A 19090-nucleotide genomic window follows, 5' to 3' on the forward strand; every position below is an offset into this window, starting at 1 on the left:
GGATAAGGTACAGCGATGTACATTTTAGTCCATTCACTAAACATTTCATTCTTGATGCATATCATAATCCAGAACACGACACAAAGAGAGACATTTGGGCATTTATTCTTTTTATTGATGCACTACCTCAGAAGAGCCTATGCCGCACGGTGTTCCCTTTGAATAATTTCAAAATGTTAAATACAAAATGTACATGAAACGACAATACAAGGCTCCGTAAACATCAACTGAACCTGTACTTTTATTTTACAAACCATCCAAGCTACCCAAACTTTAGGAATGACATCCATTTTAAAGTATCAAAAATAGAGTTCTGGTGTTTGCGTCGTCATCTGTATGTAAAATGGGAACACATTGTTCGATCTTTGGTTTCTAGATAATGAAAATAGGTGCTTATCTAGGGACCCTGCTTCATCCCAGAACTCCCCCATCTTTATTTTTTTTTGTTTGTTTGCTTGTATTTTTTTCTTGATTCTCAAAAAACACTAAACCTAAATCAAACCCAAACCTTATGACACACATTCTCTAAAATTGCATTTGAACACAAGTTAAGGCTTTCCTACCGTATATTTGATAGTTTAAATTAAACAGTCAAAAGTGGCATTGAAAACACCTGTCACTATATGCAAGGGTTTACATACAAAATATATATACTTACTGTATAGATGCAAGAGTAACAAACAAACCTGCTATTTGTATATTTGAAAATGTCACACCATCGTATTGTCTGTCCTTGCATAGACTAATGTATCAGTGTGCTTTTGCACCATTCAAATTCTAAGAGGTTTTTAAAAGATACAAAACAAATATCTACAATTCATTGGATACAAACTGACGTAAGCACATATGCACAAAACCGTTCAGACGCTTGCTCTATGCATGAACAGACACATCTTGACACGCAACTTTTGTGTGGCATACTACCCTACGAAGAAGCATCTCTACAGCATCTAATCTAGAGGCATCAAGGTTTTGTCTTGTTTTTTTTTGTTTTTTTCTATTTTCTTAAAGGCAGAAGGCAGGTGTGTATAGTGCATAGCAGATTTTTAAAAATCTTTTTCAAACATAATTAACAGTCATGGTTACAGCTGTATGTCTCAAAGACTGAAAAACAATAGAAAAAACAATGTCTCAATTGAATTGTGCCAGTTTTCATGGAGGAAAAAAATTGTTGTAAGACAACAATTAATTTTCCAGATTAAAGTTTAAGGCAAGGAGCCAATAGAAACTCGTAGATTTGTTTGCGTCGTAAGACATCTGCTCTAACAGTGTACAGAGCAAACCTGCCCACTGCACCGTTTTTGTCAACACAGAGAGCAAATTGTGGGCAAAAATGAGCACTATAATTGTCTAAGATGGGCTGAGGGGTTTTGCCCCACGATGCAGTGGGGATACAAAGCGAGAGTGGCTTTCAAGTCACTCTATAGTAACAGATAGTCTACATGTTGATTGTCAGGTTGCAACCTTTTTTGGGCAAAAAAAAGAAAAAAACCCAACCAATTTAGTATGGTTTCCCCGACATCAACCCTGCAATGTTTTATTTATTTAATTGTCTAATGCAATTGTTTATGCATAATTGTTTCTCTAATCAAAGGCACAAAGTGAGTTTCAGCATAGTCAACGTCGTATGTCTGAGTTCAATGCACATGAAGCCCATATATATATATATATATTATTAGGGCTGGGCAAGTTAACGTGTTATTATCGCGTTAACGCCTTAATTGATTAACGCCGACAATTATTTTATGGCGCATTAACGCAGTTTTTTTTTTTTATTATTATGAAAGTCCGTTGCTCACTGGCAGAGCATGTGAGCGGAGCGGGGAGCGGAGTGGTAATATTTCCTTAAGAGCGCAGAGCGCCTTTCTGAAGATTCCGCTCCGCTCGCTCAATACGCTCAGCGCCGCTCGCTCAACCCAGAATGCCATTTGGTGATTTGCTTGTTCGAGATCGAGAATCTGTAGAGATCGAGAATAGTAGAGCAGTTATGGAGTCCAGATATTGTTTCAACGAAGTTGCAAGCCTTATACATAAATGTAAAGTAAAAAAATCTAAGTTAAGAATGAGCAGGGAGAAGAAACTGAGAGGGAGTGCGGGGAGACTGTTAAAGTTAGTACAGATTCATATTGATTACAATACGTATACACGAAGATGTATGCAAACATGGTGCAGCAAAAGGTGAGCTAGTTACATACCATAATAAATGAATAAACAGGTAGGCTAAGGTTATATTCGGTTGTACGGAGCCCCGATCATGACATGCAGACAAAATCACAGCCACGAATTTAGAATAGGCTAGTTCTCTTTTATGCTAGGACTACATTATGGCCACGAATTAAGAATTATTTTTTTCGTTTAGTCTAAATTATGGCCACGAATTAAGTATTCATTCTCTTGTTTAGGCTTAGCTGCCACGAATTCATTCGTTCGTTAATTCGTTCATTCCCTATAGTAGGCCTAAATCGTGGAACGAATTATTATATTTCGTAATTACTTATTAAAATCATTATTGCTTAAACTTAATAAATAATAATAAATTAATTTAAAAAATAATAAAACCTGCTGACGTCGTAGAAACGAATTGTTAATTCGAATTATATTCGGAGCTCCGTAGTTATTAAATAATCTCAGTTAAACTGTAGACCTAAGCTAACACACAGCTGTATATAGGCCTAAATACAGAACTACAGAGTACAGAAGATATTAGCCTACACCACTTAGGCCTATTAAAATATTCTTTAAAAAAAAACTGACCCGAAACAATAGGTAGTCCTACAGAATGTAGGCTAGATATAGGCAGCAGTAATTTATAATCTAATATAATGCACGCAAATTTGTTCTTTACAGAACGGAGCGGGATCTGAGCGGGAATTGGTTTACGGTGAGCGTGAGCGGAATATTAACGGAGCGCTTGCTTGGGCGGTTAGAGCGACTGAGCGGAGCGGGGTGGGATGTTGATCAGTACTGGCTTGGGATGGGTGTCATCACGCGTCTCAACCAATGAGAGCATTTGAGGAGGGCCTAAGACTGCAGCAGCGCTCACATTAACGCTCCCGATACAATTATTTAGGCTAAGCATCAACATTCACAAACCACTGTTCACTGTTATTTTTAACAGAAAAGAATGCAACGTGCTCCTAATCACGACTTCATAAGTGGGAAATAGGAAGTTTCCAATAGCAGGTGAAGACAGCAGAGAAGCGCTCTGGCTCAGCACAGTAGAGTGCATCGTTTTGTTAACTTTGTGGTTTATTATTTTGAGTCATTTGGTACGCGGTAACAGACGGCCCTCTCACAATATATTGCTTTACAGATCTATAACTGGTGTTGCTCAGAAATGTTCACGCAATCATGCAGCACGTATCAGAAGTTCTGCGCTCAGCTCACTCTCACTGATCTATATATAACTGAACCACCTCTTCCAACCGAGCCAGGGCAGGCTAGACGAACGCACGGAGCGATCACACTAGTCAAACGAACCGTGCTTTGGTGGTCAAACGCGCTCGGGCACGGTTAAGATTGCTTAGTGTAAGCACACCGTTATTCTCCCGCATCCCGCACACACGAGCCTCTACCCGCCCGCACTCGCACTTGGGTCCCGCGATAGTGCAGGTCCGGAAGGTGCCTGTTATAATGTTATGATCGAGGCTCTGGATCTGGCTCTGAGCATAACTTGTAAAACTATAAAATATTTTCTATAAAAGGTTTAGGGTTAATGCCCTGGCAGTGGCATATAGCTTGTTTTATATTTAATTTGATTACATTAATGTTATAAGTTGAGATTTACAAGAAATATTTTAACTGCTACTATGTAAAAGGAATACTGCTGTAAAAAAAAAGCACCTAATTTGTTTAGAGTTTGCAAACCAAATGTTATTGCACTTTTGTTCATATAGCAGTACTTTTAAATTAAAAAAGTGCACAATACACTACTTTTGAATGCATTATTTAATTTTGTGCATAACAATGCGATTAATCTCGATTAAAAAGTGTATTTGTTGCCCAGCACTAATATATATATATATGAGCTTTATTATCTCCAGACCTTTTGGTCTACGGTCATGAGTTCATCTTCCCATGCAACTATACAAAACACGCATGTAATCTTTAGAGTCTGCAAACAAATCACTTGACTTTTAAAGCACAGCACTGTCCAAGTAACATTGAACCAACACAGTTCAAAGCACTCCAGAACAAAAGATGAAGCTCAGCTACTTTCTAAGTATAAAATACACACACTGGATTCAACCGTGTCCTCCTCTTCCTCCTCCTCATCAAAAAAAAAAAACGGAAAAGAAAAACTAATATAAATTCTCAGCAGAAAGCCTGTTCACAATCACAGCTACTACATAAGGCATTTGTTCAACCTGAAGAGGAAATGGGCCAATCATTACACAGATTATCTACAGCTCAGAAAGGTCACTAGACATGTGGAATGTTGCATATTGTTACTACGGACCCGAGGGCCCGTCCACTAGGGGGCAGCACTGGGAGAATGTGTACTGAAAAAGGCGGCGTTTTCGCTGGTAAGAAGGCGTGACGTGGGCATGCATCACGCTTGGAGCACCCCTCGGCTATCCCACTAAAGTGACTGTAGAATCGCTGCTGTGTACTGCATATTCCGGTCAGGGATGAGGGTGCTCGACTGCATAGCTAGCCAATCTGAGGGGTGAATCTGCGAGCTACAAATAATAATACATCATGCTGTCAGAGAGCCCTGAATTATTGGTTTTATTTCCAGGAGAACAACACAAATCCAAGTTTACTGCCACTCAACCACGTCTGTGTTCGTGTATATGTACAGTACACCTGATTTTGTGTGCATGCGTACAGTATAACACAGCCGTGTTTGTGAATCTAGAAGAAGGAATAATGGTCGCTCAAATTGCTTCTGGATCCACGCTAGGAAGGGTTGTTTTTGGACTATCGGGGCAGACGCTGGCTTTGGCTGGAATCTCGTTGCCCGGCTCTGGAGTCGAGTGGAGATTGTCTGAGAGTCTGACGTGGCTTGGTGTGGGCTAGGACTGACTGTGTGCAGCTGGCGAGCCCCCATGAGCCTCTGGGGCCTGAGACATGTCTCTGCCTATGATCTCATTCACTGAAACACACAAAAAGAGGCATTATTTAGATTATTTAGGAGCAGATATTTTTTCAAGGACTGGTATACTGTTCAAAAGGCTTTGGTTGGTGAGATTTTTGAATGTTTTTTGAAAGAAGTCTCTCATGCCGACTAAGGCTGCATTTATTTGATTAAAAATATCATAAAATCAGTAATATTGCAAAATAAAAATAATATTGTAAAAAAAAAAAAGTGTAATAATACTGTAAAAAATTATATTTTAATAGATTTTAAATTGTAATTTATTCCTGTTATGGCAAAGCTGAATTCTAAGCAGCCATGACTACAGTCTTCAGTTTTGTGGAACATTTTTTTTCCCAGGACGCTTTGATGAATAGAAAGTTCAGAAGAACACCATTTATTTGAAATCTTTTGTAATAGTACAAATATCTTTACTGTCACTTTTGATCAATTTAATGTGTCCTTGCTGAATCAAAGTATTAATATATTTTTAAAAATGATTGCTGACCCCAAACATTAGTGTGAATGTTCATATTGAGCATTTTAAAAATCAGTTCCTGTATCTAACCAGTGAAGGGCAGTGTTGAGCTGTGTAAAGTCGAGTTCAGACATCCTCTTCAAGGGCTGATGGAAATAAAAGACCAATTGAAGGGGATGCAAAATTGAAAAAATAACTTTGGTATGTGACTACTTAGGAAAAACACGTGCACGATTGTGCGTCTGTGAGCATGAGGATGTAAATTCTGACAGCAGCAGTCTTACCAAGATGACCACAACACACAGGCTATTAAAAACATCCTCTGCTTCTTTAACAACGAGGCTTTGGTGCAGCCAGTTGCATCAGTTCATTATGAGTTTAATGGCCTTTGACTACATTTCCTTTAGCCTGCTGGCTTGGGCTTTTAGCGCACTATGAAAGGCCTGTATAAAATTGATCCATTGTTAAAACACATGTTCTATATCCCAGAAGGCAACGGAGCAAGTGTGGTAATTACTTTAGCAGGCCGGGAGACTGATGTTAAGCAAGCACCCAAACCTTTTTAACATGTCGTCCCAGCAGGGTTCTGATTAATGCTGTGAAAATGTGACTGTTTCTCCACATGCTCTATTAGACAGTGGATGTTCTCAACACTACAGCAAGTGCCTGCCATGACAAAATCAGCCAACGACAACCATGCTAAAAAGTTCATCCTGTTAAAAAAGAGCAACAGAGCGGGAGAACTAGGGCAAAGACGGATCCTCGCTTTTTGGAAGAAAATATTGTTCCTTGGGAGAGATGGTGGGTCTTGACACACACTCACCATAACATTAAATCACCAGACTTCCAAGCTTGTCATCGGAGTAAAAAACCACATCTATAAAAGGCGATGACAAATCTTAGGGAAAAGCGGATAAGCAGATAAACAGGTTTGACGGTTGGAGGGGGCCTCAGGTATTTTTCATACAGGTACCTGCCTCTGCAAGCGAGTTAATAATCCCTGCATTCCTCATCCAGACAACCCATGACTGACTGGGATGGACCATATTTTCCAACAGAACTAAAAAAAAAGGGAGCTCAGTCAAAGTGAACAAATATGTCCTTACACAGGATTACAGCTAAGCTTCTTTCTTTTTTCTTTTTTTTAAACCAGCATCAGTAGACATATATAATAGCATATACAGTCATTTGTTAACAAGACATCAAAAGCCAGAGAGCTGGACTCAGTGCTAAAAATAGCATTAAAGGTAAATGAAAGAATAGTTGTTTAAATGTGAAATATGGCAGAGAGTGTTACAAAAAAAAACTGGCAGAAGACCATATAAAGGACTGTGCTGATCCGCTCTGTAATTCAAAATAACGAGCATCACCTACAATAGTCACTCAGTAGGGTGAATATTTAAAGCAATGCAATGCTCGAGTCACAAGTCAACGCTACTGATGTTTGTGATGCTTTAAACATGGCTCTTTGGTGTTTAAAAAAATCTAAATCTCACAAGAACTAACTATAGTACTGCTTTGTTAGAATCATCCAGATTAAGCATTTCATAATTGCATACGTTTTTGTAGTTACTTGTTTAATGTAGATTATATCTTTTGATTCTTTGTGCACAGTGTCTTTTAAACTATTATTTATGTTTATTAGGGTTTTGTTTTTTCTTGCTTTGTTTACATTTTGTGTTAGCCACAGTATACGTGTCGATTGTTATTTTATGCGTTCAAAGTTTAGAGTTGTTTTGGTACATTTCTTATGTGGTTGATGTTATTATTTGTGATGGTTTTGTGTGCAAAAGTTGCATGTTTGAGTGTGTGTGTGTTATGTTTCAAATGCCCAGCCGCTGTCACAGATCATCCTGTTGGCGTAGGCGGCTCTTCCTCTTGCATGAACACACTTCACACATGCAGACCTGCTCTGGGCTGATTGTGAGTTCTGCTTTAAAACCCACTCAGCGCGCTGTCTGCCTCTCACGCCGCACAAACAATCTAACAATCTTACACACACACTCTCTGCACAAACCTGCACTGCACAACCTCACACACATTGTAGAAAACTGATATAACTTACAAAACATACAGAGTAAATGTCAATGGCAGCACTTTATATCACAATTTGCAACTGTCAAAGGTTTTTAAGATGGGATGAACTTTACTGATGTTGTAAGACAGAATAAATGAATGAAAACATACATACATACATACACACACACACACACACATATACACACACACACACACTCTAGTTATTTGTTTTGAAGTACAAAATTCAAAGCTCCAGTGAACAAACGTTAAAAAAAACTTTTGCAGAAATGTGTTTGAACTCAAAGAAATAAAATATAATAAGAATAAATTAAGTAAAAAAAGGCTAAAAGCAAAAATGGTTTATTTCAGCTACTGGCATGGAGCATTAAAATGCACACTTAAACATCTGCTAAAGACAAAAACAAGCAAACAGCAAATAAAAAAAAAGTATGCCAGTATTTTTAGCACAGCACAGTCAGTCAATAAATACAGACAGCTATTTAATCAGCGTCTGTGGTGTGCCTGTGGTATTGGCAGATTTTTAAGGTTGCCGATTTTTTGAAAAGACTAATATGTCGTCTGCCACTGTATTTACTCTGCTTTGAAGAGGACTTACTTATTTTAAAATTTTTATTTTCCTGTCTCCTCCTGGATCAAAAGCTTTCTTTTCTCACTTTTTCCATTTTTTGCGTGACACAAAAGCACAATGTAGTTTCTCACATTCCTACAAACGCACACATGCATGCTGCAGTTTCAATGCTGTTCAACGTTTGGACCAGTTTGAAAGCAAGTCACCTCAGGACAGCCAAAACTCTGGGTTCAGAGTGCATAAAACCCAGAAGCGGTTCTGTTCCTATTACAGTCGCTAACTGTACAAATCACAAAGCACGAATCTCAACAATACATTAAGGGAGTGAGTGTCTGAACGGGAGCTGTCGATATTAGCGATGCATCTGACTCAGTTAAATACGGGAAGTTACTGTGCAATATATCACAATATAGCAGCAACTGACTTGAGAGGTTTCAACATCATCTTTCCCCACATGTAAGAAAGCATGATTCATCTCGATCTCTTTCGCATAACGCTTGAGAGTCTCAGCGTAGAGTCTTTAAATAGGGGATCCTCTTTGGATGAGTGGAAGGGGCCATCCCTTATTAACATATAATATACAGGGTCTGAGGCTGAGAGCTCACCGACAGCAAAACATTGAGCTGGGGTAAATGATATTGTTTGACGGTGCTGCCCCGAGACTGTGAATCACTGGACTAGCCACTGCACTGGCTGACCGTTAACGGAGGCATCAGTTGAGAAGGGCTGTCATAACTGCTTACTGGGTCAGATATTTTTTCTTTTAACTTGCGGGAAATATTTTTATACATTTATGACCAACATTTGGTTCCACACTAGCTAGCCTTACTAAGTGACAGCTTAATTTAAGCTAAATTCTGGGATAGTTTTATGGTGTAAACAGTGTATAACTTAGATGTCCATTTCAATTGTATTACTAAAAAATAAAATCATGTAAACCAACATTTTAAACTGCATTTAGAAATGAACAAAATTGCAGGAGTTAAAAATTATGCCAATTTTTTTATGAAACATGATTCCATTGTAGGTGAGATCCTGATGATATATATATATATATATATATATATTCTTTTCTATTTTGAAAGCAGCGAATGTGTTGTGTTATGATGGAAAGTATTATACTAGGTAAGACTGACCTCATCAGCCAGAGCAACTGATAGCAAACACCCGTTTCCTTTTAGGGAAAAAAAAAACATGTCAGATGTTTAAATGATCTGATCTGTAACTTCAAAACTACAGAGCGTGAAATGTGAAATCTAGTGCGTGTTTAGGACATGGGCAACGACGAGACGGTGATCTCTTTGTTCACTTTTTCATTTGTGTTCCCCTCAACCTAGTTTGACCTTGGCAGCGGTATACAGAAAACTACACTGCAAATCTTACTTTTTAAAACAACTCTAAAAAAGAGAGTGCAAAAAAGAACAAGACACAAAAAGTGGCTGAGAAAGCACAAGGGAGCAGTCAGTTTGATCTGTGAATCATATTGTGGATTCCCCATTTAAAGAGTCGGTATGTGATTCATCCCCATTTTCTTTGACCGGAGGCCTCAGCAAACTCTTTAACATGTTTAGTCATTGGCTTTAACGATCAGCACAGCGTAGCCATGGGGCAAAACAGCAATGCAGGTGCCGTAAAAAACTTGATTGTTCTAATGCACGTCTGACCCGTAGAAACATTTTTTCAATTATGGAAAACAAATAAATATATATGTAGAAGGAGCTCATCAAGTGAGTGAAAAAGAAAACAGTAGATTACCCCAGGTGATTAAAACAAAACGTTCTTAGCGAAAGTTAGGGAGAAGCACATTTTTACAGCAAAAATGACAAGATCAAACCACAAAGAGCATACACAGCCACATGTTGTAGTAATATGCATTGCTAAGAACTTCATTTGGACAACTTTAAAGGCGATTTTCTCAGTATTTTGATTTTTTTGCACCCTCAGATTACAGATTTTCAAATAGTTGTATCTCGGCCAAATATTGTCCTATCCTAACAAACCACACAAAGCTTATAAATCTCAATTTCAAAAAATTTACCCTTAAGACTGGTTTTGTGGTCCAGGGTCACATATATGCAAAATTCTAATTATGCCATTTAAAACAGAATTATTCAGGACATTTAACCATTTAGCAGACACTTCTATACAAATCGACTTACAAATAAGGAGAGACACAAGCAATTTATCAAAAAAAGAGCAAACAATAATACTGAACTTAATCTTAAAGGGATAGTTCATCCCAAAATGAAAATGCTGTCACCATTTACTCTCTTTACCTCTTTTTTCTTTAGTGGAACAAAAATATATTTTGAAGAATTTTGGTAAGTTAACCAAACAGTTTTGATAAATAAATAAATAAATAACATAGGAAAAACTTAAGAAGAGTAACTAAAAATAAATAAATAAATACAAAAAAAAATACAAAAAAATAAAACAAAGAGAACAGAGATTTGTCCCAGCACCCAAATTATACACATAACAAGGTGAAAATGCCATGGCAGAGAACAAACAAATCTGAGCTGGAGTTTCCTGGTCAGAGAGTGAACCCTTGTCACATTAATTCCCAAGGATCTTTGCACCACGCCACGTCTCTGCCGCCAAACACCACAGCAATGCAAACTGGACCGACCACAACGCTGCTGCCTGCCTGCACCAAGACCTCAAAATTACGTTCCTGACACTGTAATTGAACGGAAAGATGACACAAAACCAGGTTTCCACTGCTTTCAGAAGAGTTCTCTGATTGTGTTTAATGAGCAGGCAGCTTTGGGCCCAGGGCTGTGTTTTTTCCCTTCCAAGCTCTCTTTTTCCCTCAGAGATGAGAGAAGTTGTGTTATTAATTTGACACAGTCATTTACCACTGGCTAAAGACTACAGACCTGGAATATGCTACACGTTGAAGTTTCCGTACCCACAAACGGAAAGAGGGAAACGGACACAAACAGACGGATGAAGGCAGAACATTATATAAGGAGTTGTACAGAAATCAGACTATTATATCATTGACAAATGCGATTGTTACTTTGGTGAATTCCAAACGTTAAAACCAACTCTCATCCCTTGATAGAAACAGAGTGACACAAGATATAAGCTCTAGGACATAAAGAGTGTGTGTGTACAGTACGACAGGGATACAAGACCCGAAGACAGCAGGCTTTGCCTATTATTTAAGTGATTAAGTGACGTGACATGTGGCCAAGTATGGTGACCCATACTTGGAATTAGTGCTCTGAAGAGTAACTAAAAATAAATAAATAAATACAAAAAAAAAAATACAAAAAAATAAAACAAACAGAACAGAGATTTGTCCCAGCACCCAAATTATACACATAACAAGGTGAAAATGCCATGGCAGAGAACACACAAGTCTGAGCTGGAGTTTCCTGGTCAGAGGGTGAACCCTTGTCACATTAATTCCCAAGGATCTTTGCACCACGCCGTTATTAATCCAGATCAGTGCACTCACGCCGGGGTGGCAGCTGCACACAGACATCCACGAGAACAAAGGAGCACAAGCACACGCCTGCGTACACATCTCAAACACAGACCTCTGGGAGGACATTAATTAAACACAACTGACATGAAAAAGAGTGGAAAGAAGAGATGAGACAAGAGAAAAGAGACCACGTCTCCTGTAAGTACTGACACACACTGCTCCTTCTGTTCAGCACGAGGGAACCAGTCCAAACTCATCAGGAAAATATGGCACCCAAACTCCTTATGCTCATCTAACACACACAACACACACGCATACGGCTCACTCAGCTCATAAGCAGTCTACACTTAATCACGGATATCATGTTGAGAGATAAATGCAATGGTACAAGTAGATTACTCAAATGACAATAGTCTTTTAACATTTGGTTTTCATCTCCTACGTTCTAGTTCTTCTTTGACCTTTCTGTTTGAGATTGTGTGCGCTTGTGTCAATTGCCTGTTTTTTAGTCTTCCATCTGTCAGTCTGTCTGTAGCCCCTCCCCAGCACCACCTGCAAAGAGTCTTTGACATCACCTGTGCCATCTGTTCACACACACAAACACACACCGCCGTACGGACGATTCTTATTTGTCCATGAAAAACCCAAAACACTTCCAGCCCTTAAATATTAGCTTTCTATATAAATAAACTTTAATCCACCCAGTGGCAGCACCAGCTTAACGCAGACCTGGAATAATAGGACCGGAATATCAAGTGGGATTCCCGCCTACTGCAAACTGCTAGTCAGCAGTATTAAAACCAGTTTAACCAGAATCAAAACGGCTTTGGAAATGAAAGCCAGTGCGATTTGTAAACAAGCACCGGGTTTTACGCTAAACGATCATCTGCATTCACACAGAATCACACAACTCCCAGAATGCACTGCCACTGACAACCACTGAATTCTGCTGAGAAGTGATTCATCAAATGGAACTGAAGTATCTGGGGCCATAAAAGTGCCAGGAAAGTGTGATTAAGAACTGCAGAGTCTGACTGATACATCAACTTACATTTAAATCTAGTGAAACTCTCAGCCAGCTGCAGAGCTCTTACAGTTAACCATGACGAGTGATTCATTGCTCTTTTATGAACAGATGCGAGAGAAAAGAGAGCAAGAAAAAATGAGCAAGTTTATATTTAAATGCAATAAACAATAAGCATAATAATAAGATACAGATTTATATTACTATATGGAATACTGTAAACAATCACAATCCATGCATGAATGAAAAAAACAATGTTTTATATATATATATATATATATATAAATGACTATTGTGACATTTGATTTTTTTTTTTTCAATTTTATTTGGATTTTTCTAAATAGTTTTTATATGGTTTCAATAAATTCAATAATGCTTTAAAGTAATAAATCGTAATGCTTTAGTAACATATAGTAGTGATAGACAGAGTATTCATTCAAATGCAATAAACAATAATAATATTAATACATAATATTATATGCAATATAGTAAATCATTTTGTATAAATACATAAGTGTATTTTTCCAAATGGTGTTTATACATTTTCTATTTATTCATTAAATAGGCCTATCGCAATGCTTTAGCAACATGCCGTACATTTTACTAGTAGTGATAGCTGTATGTTGACGTGAAAGGAGGTTTGTGTCAGTGACTGGAGCTGTGTTCTGTTCTATTTGGAGTTCATTTCTGACCTCCTTAACAACTCACAGTGCTCAAGAACTTCAGTCAGAATGACACAGACCCTATTTATAGTGTGTGCTTTAGGGAGGATACAGTCCCTGGTGAAATCAGTTCAAAACTTCACTTTTAAAAAGGCTCAACTCCATCCCATCTCACACACTGAATTCATGAGGACGTCTAATGCTATATGTGAGCAACATGTAGGCAGTGAATACTTAGTGTGGCTGAGCATGCCTACTCTGAAATATTGAGCACGTATGCGTGTAACCATCTTGTGTTAGTGTGTGATCTGAAATGGTGAATTAGCTTGTGCACATCTGTGAATTAGTATGCAGCTGGCCAAGAGTGAGAATTTTGTGTGTGTGTGTGTGTACACTACATATAGTGCGGGCATTTTTAATTACTCAGACAAATTCTGCATGGACACTTCACTACACACACACACAGGCACTTTTCTAATTTGAGTGACTCAAGCTGTTCATTAACTCTGTCTGACTGCACATTTGAATATGTAACTGAAGAACTGCAGAAAGCAGAAGTGACTCCCCGTGATCACATTCTAGTCCAGGATCCGTATCTTAAAAACATGACGACATTGCTGAAATCTGTGCTGATGAACTACAGCATTAGCCTGAACTCTTTCATCAGTCATCCACGAAAAAAAATAATCTACTATGATAGATGCACCAGGTTCAAAGTGCACAAAATACAGCCCACAAAATATTAGAATTTTCAATAATAAATAGCTGAGTTGCGAATAAGGAATCCATTGTGGTCTGTTGTCTGAACTTCTCACATAAACACACCATCAGCAAAAAATATCCACATAAACAGAAGTTGAGAAAAAAGCTCTCCCGCTCTGGCTATGCTCGGAATAGAATAACTAGTGTAGTGCTTACTGTATGCTGCACAGTGCACACTGAATACTGTATATTTTTAAAGACAAAAATAATGTTAACTAGTAGTATGCTACTGTATGGTTCATGCTGCCACATGACCTCATTACATGCATGTAATTCTTTGACTGGCGAGAACTTCACAAAAATAAAAATGGCTACATACACCATTGAAAAATTTGTGGTCAGTAAGATTTAAAGTAATTAATACTTTTATTCAGCAAGGATGAATTAAATTGATCAAAATTGATATTAAAGACATAATGCTGGAAAAGATTACAGTTTCAAATAAATTCTGTTCTTTTGAGTTTTCTATTCTTCGAAAATCCACAACAGTTTTCAAGAAAGGTTTCTTAAACACCAAATTAGCATATTAAACTTTTAATTTAAAATATTAATATTTTGCTGTATTTTGATCAAATAAATGCAGCCTTGGTGAGCAGAAGTGGCTTCTTGACATGGTAGTGTATATTAAAATAGCAGTTTATGTGACATCTGCTTCATTCATCACACTGAAAATAGAAGGTTATACTGAGCTCACCGCATTATGGAAGCATGCTCTATATACAGTAAAGTATTCTTGCAGTACACTATCAAATTCAGTAGTTCATTTGAGTATTCTATGCTAATTATGCTATACTATGCACAGTATGCGTATTACATAATGCAAAAACAGTTAGAGGAATAAGGTACAGTAATGCAATGCAATGCAATGCCAAACACAGTCTCTCTGCTTCCCTCCCCCACACTACTGACATTAGGTCTCATAGTTCTGCTAAGAAGGATTACCGGTGTAATGAATTCGCCCTGTGTCACGACACTCTTAAGATCTGGGAACTGCTAAACACTGTAATGCCCCAGGCAACTTGTGCATGCAAATCCATTTTAGTAAATGAAGCATTTGCTTGTTTATTTAATACATTCTAATGTTCTTGCTCTCCTAGTTCCTCTAATGATTAAGTTAGTACTGAACACATTCACATAATACATAATACATAAATATGTATTTATTCATCCCTTAATGTATTATTCACACACTAGTAGACTGATTAAATTACTCTAATTTCCATAAATGACCATATATGAATAAAGTGAATAAAGAGGTAATTATTTCAGTGAGTAGTACATAACCAGGGGAAAAACCAAGGACTCATGCAATGTAGGTTTGGTCATCATAGCTAAAGCAAATGCAACCCCCAGTCAAAAGTCAATGCTATATTACATGCTAAGATGTTAGTATATTATATTAAAATAAAGTTTTAGTAACAAGTTCCAGAAGCTTTAAATACCTTTAATGTAAAGGTGAATTGTATCAATATTGCTTTGTCCTGTTGAGGGACAATTTCTCAAGATTTAATTTTTTTCCATACACTGAACTGCAAGTTGCAGTGGTCACTCTCAAGTGTCATAAGAAAAAAAAAAAAAAAAACCTTGTTTAACAAAGTGCAAAGACTCACCATCATCAAGCGTAATATCCTGTAGGCCGATGGTACGGAAGGTGGGCTCTCTATCCTCTGGCTCCTGTTTGATGTTCAGCCTCTCTCCCTGTTGGGTCAACGGGTGCACCAAGGGACCTGCAGGGGACAACCCAGCCAGGACAGGGCTGCTAGCCTGGGGAGAAGGCTGTCCAGAGAGTCCCATGGGCCCCAGGGGGCTGTTGGATGTAGGAGACGGGGAGGTGGGTGAGTGGTAAGGGAGGGAATGGAGTTGGGGGGACGAGGGCCCAGAGTGGGGAGATGGCACCATATGAACAGGAGCACTGGAGGGTGTGGGACAGGAGGCGGACCGCTGCCCGGCCGGATGGTAAACCAGGGGATGCTGGAGCTGTGGGGCCGGCTGTCCCAATGTGTGGGTGGGTGATGGGACCTGCCCTGGAGCGGAGCAGTGGTAGCCTAGAGAGTGAAGGTGAGGGGCAGAGTGGGCCATGACCTGGTTGCTACCTGTACAGGCTGTGTGGCTAGGGCTAGAGCCAGGCCCCGGAGGCACTCCAGAGGTGGGTGTCGAAGAAGCCGGTCCATACACCATCCCCAAACCCAGGGAGTGACACCCAGCCGGGTCGGCCTGGAAGGGTATTCGCTCGTATGCCTGTGGGGAGCCCGCAGTCATAGGAAGACTGTGCTGGCCGTTGAAGGGCATGTTGTGCTGTATGGGTGGGTAAGACGGCCTGGCAGTGGCAGCAGGGCCTGGGTGGAAGGGCATCTGGCATTCAGGAGGTGCATTCAGCCCTTGAGCCTGAAGGTGGGGCAGGTGGGGAAGAGTTGGGGAGCCCATTGGGGCGCAGGGGGCCTGGGGAGGGTGCAGGCCTGCAGCCAGGCCACGTGGGGAGCTGGACAGAAGGCCGTCTGGTGGGTGGGAGTGCTCTGGGGAGGACAGCGGCTGAGCACAGACCAAACTGGCAGCATGGACCAGAGGCATGGACATGGGCGGCACGGCAGGGGAGTCCAAATCATCCCTATGTTCCTGCTTGACCCGTACTGCAAGGGTGGAGAGAAAAAGAGAGAGAAATACATGGGTGAAAAAAGGAAGGAAGAGAAAACTTGACATGAAAATCTTAAGATTTCATGCGTCGTTAGCTATAAAATGTCACTGAATTAGCCTGAACAGTAATTATCTTGTTTCACATCTTTGGTATATTTCAGCAATATAAATAAAATATGTATTTTTATTTATACTTCTATTGATATCATATTGAGAGTTGCTGAGATCTCATAATGCCATTACATTAGCATACCAAACTGATTAACCATACTGATTTGGCAATTTCTTTTAAAGTTTAATAGATTCACAGCACTAATGAACTCCTGTCCAATTTCCCATCTCCAATAAAACTGACAGCAACATTATATGACTAACATATGTTCAAGATTTATGGCCAATACAAAAATTGCACATATTTCATTGAATCGGTATTTCCACCAAACTCTCCTCTCCTCTCCTCTCCAAACGCGCAGACAATGAGTAATAGCAACACAGTATTCAGTAACCCATTTCCCAATCTGCCATTTCCCTGGCCCGCATGAGTGGGGGATATTTTTACTTGCCGTGGACTCTAAGAGAGCATATGTTGCCTGCTTGAGTGCCATGTAAACCAGTGCTGAATTTGGGAACTGAAGAATGCTGTCTGCCCTCCAGCATAGCTCCAAATGGGAACCAAAATCCAGTTCACAGCCCATACGCTGCTGCAAGGCCATTACTGTGATAAAACTGCAGTTTCCTGATATGAAGAGCAAGTGTGAATGCATTTGAGTCTGGTGTTACTCACTGTGTACCTACAATGCATCTGAAAAAAGTGTAGTTTCAGTTGATAAACACAGTTAATAGCATTCATTTCCAGATGCATTTTGGACCAAAGCTGGTGGATTTGTGACCAACAAAGAAGCTTCATACATTCAATTCGTTTCATTACAAACTACTTCCTCACAGGCCCAACAGCTTTCACACTGTATTTAATTTTGAATTTGGATTAAGATCTCTGCTCATCGCATCAGACGGCTTATTCATTACACATGAAGTGTCTGGCTCTAGTCTAACAGCACAGCACCTCAGCCCTTCCCCCTGCCATGCCACTTTCTCAGCGGGCCGATGCCATGGCAACCACAGTCGCGTGGCCTGTTCAGAATATTGGCTGCCTGTGCAGTCGTCTGATTGGCTGAGGCCCAACGGGTTAGTGTGGAAAACAGGAAACCCTAATTTGAGTGGGTGCTTTGTGGAGCGAAGAGGGTGGGCGGGAGGCTGGGCCTATCTCGCTCTCTAACTCTCCCTCTCTTTTTGTTCTCAATCTCTTCCACAGGTTAGCATGCAACTCGGAGATACAGACACCAAAAAAAGTTGCTCACGTGTGATTTAATTACGCCAACGCTGTTTTTCGGTTTGACTCACTTTGGGAAATTAATACCAAACCGGCTTATTGCTACGAGAACCACACACGATTACACTTTATTAGAAACTCTATAAACCAAAATTAGATGTCGCCTTTTACAACACCCTGCATTTTGGTCTATTTCATCAGATGTTCAATGTCAATTTCAAAAGCAGAACTAATAACGTACTGATGTAATGTATGTAAACTCAACATGTGTGAGAAATTATAAAAGTCATGTGAATCATCAACCTCATCATTCAACAGACTTATCATAGGGGAAAATCTTCCAAAATGCAAAGCAATTCTGCAGAATATGACTATTAAGACAGATGAAGCCAATGGGAGATGGAAAAAGAATGACAGCGTTTAATGAGAGCGAGAAAAACAGAAAGACAAAGACACTGAAGGGGTCTAGTTCTTGAAAACCCTAGATTTTCATGCCTCCAGCCACATGTAAATCATGCTGATTCTTTCTTTAAAGTATTTTACATGAGCGGTTACCAGGTGCTCAACTGTTACTGGAACAACCTCATCCCTAACCACACTGGTGCACGGTGCAGAGGAACGCTGGCATGATCAAACGGGTGACTCTGCTGTGAAAACCCACATGTGTGCCATTCTTGTTACTGTTATGTCAAGTTAGCAAGAAAACTATTTTGCATGAAATTGAGTCACATGATTGCTGTGAGGCCAGATTCAGACACAATTCTTGATGTAAGGTGGACATTAAGTTGCAGTCACCACAAATTCCAAAATGCAAAATTATTTAATGTATATATTTTTTGCGCATTTTATATTAAATTATTAATAAAGACCAGATTATTGATTACAGATGCTTATTTTTACTGTAAAATGCAATCACTTACAAAAACATTTTATACTGAGCTCATTTTTAACAGAGTATTATTTAATATTAAATAATTATAAAAAAAATAATTTAATATTATATATATATATATATATATATATATATATACACAGTGCACAGCATAAATGAGTACACCCCCTCTGAATAAATATAAAAG

The 19090-nt window shown here is 39.1% G+C and overlaps 1 protein-coding gene across 2 annotated transcripts in view; it reads right to left on the bottom strand.

The window, feature by feature from the left end:
• Positions 1 to 3983: 3983 nt before the first annotated feature.
• LOC107740457 (nuclear factor of activated T-cells, cytoplasmic 3-like) overlaps positions 3984 to 19090 on the bottom strand; it is a 76329-nt gene continuing 61222 nt past the window's right edge. For both annotated transcript variants that reach the window (XM_016552907.1, XM_016552908.1), the window contains exons 9-10: positions 15661 to 16677; positions 3984 to 5098 (exon numbers count right to left, since the gene is read on the bottom strand). In XM_016552907.1, the coding sequence (XP_016408393.1) occupies positions 5019 to 5098; positions 15661 to 16677 (1097 nt within the window). In that variant the 3' untranslated portion in view covers positions 3984 to 5018. The remainder of the gene's footprint in view (positions 5099 to 15660; positions 16678 to 19090) is intronic.

Source organism: Sinocyclocheilus rhinocerous, unplaced genomic scaffold, assembly GCF_001515625.1.
Source record: "Sinocyclocheilus rhinocerous isolate Xijiao unplaced genomic scaffold, SAMN03320098_v1.1 scaffold225, whole genome shotgun sequence".
NCBI lineage: Eukaryota > Metazoa > Chordata > Actinopteri > Cypriniformes > Cyprinidae > Sinocyclocheilus > Sinocyclocheilus rhinocerous.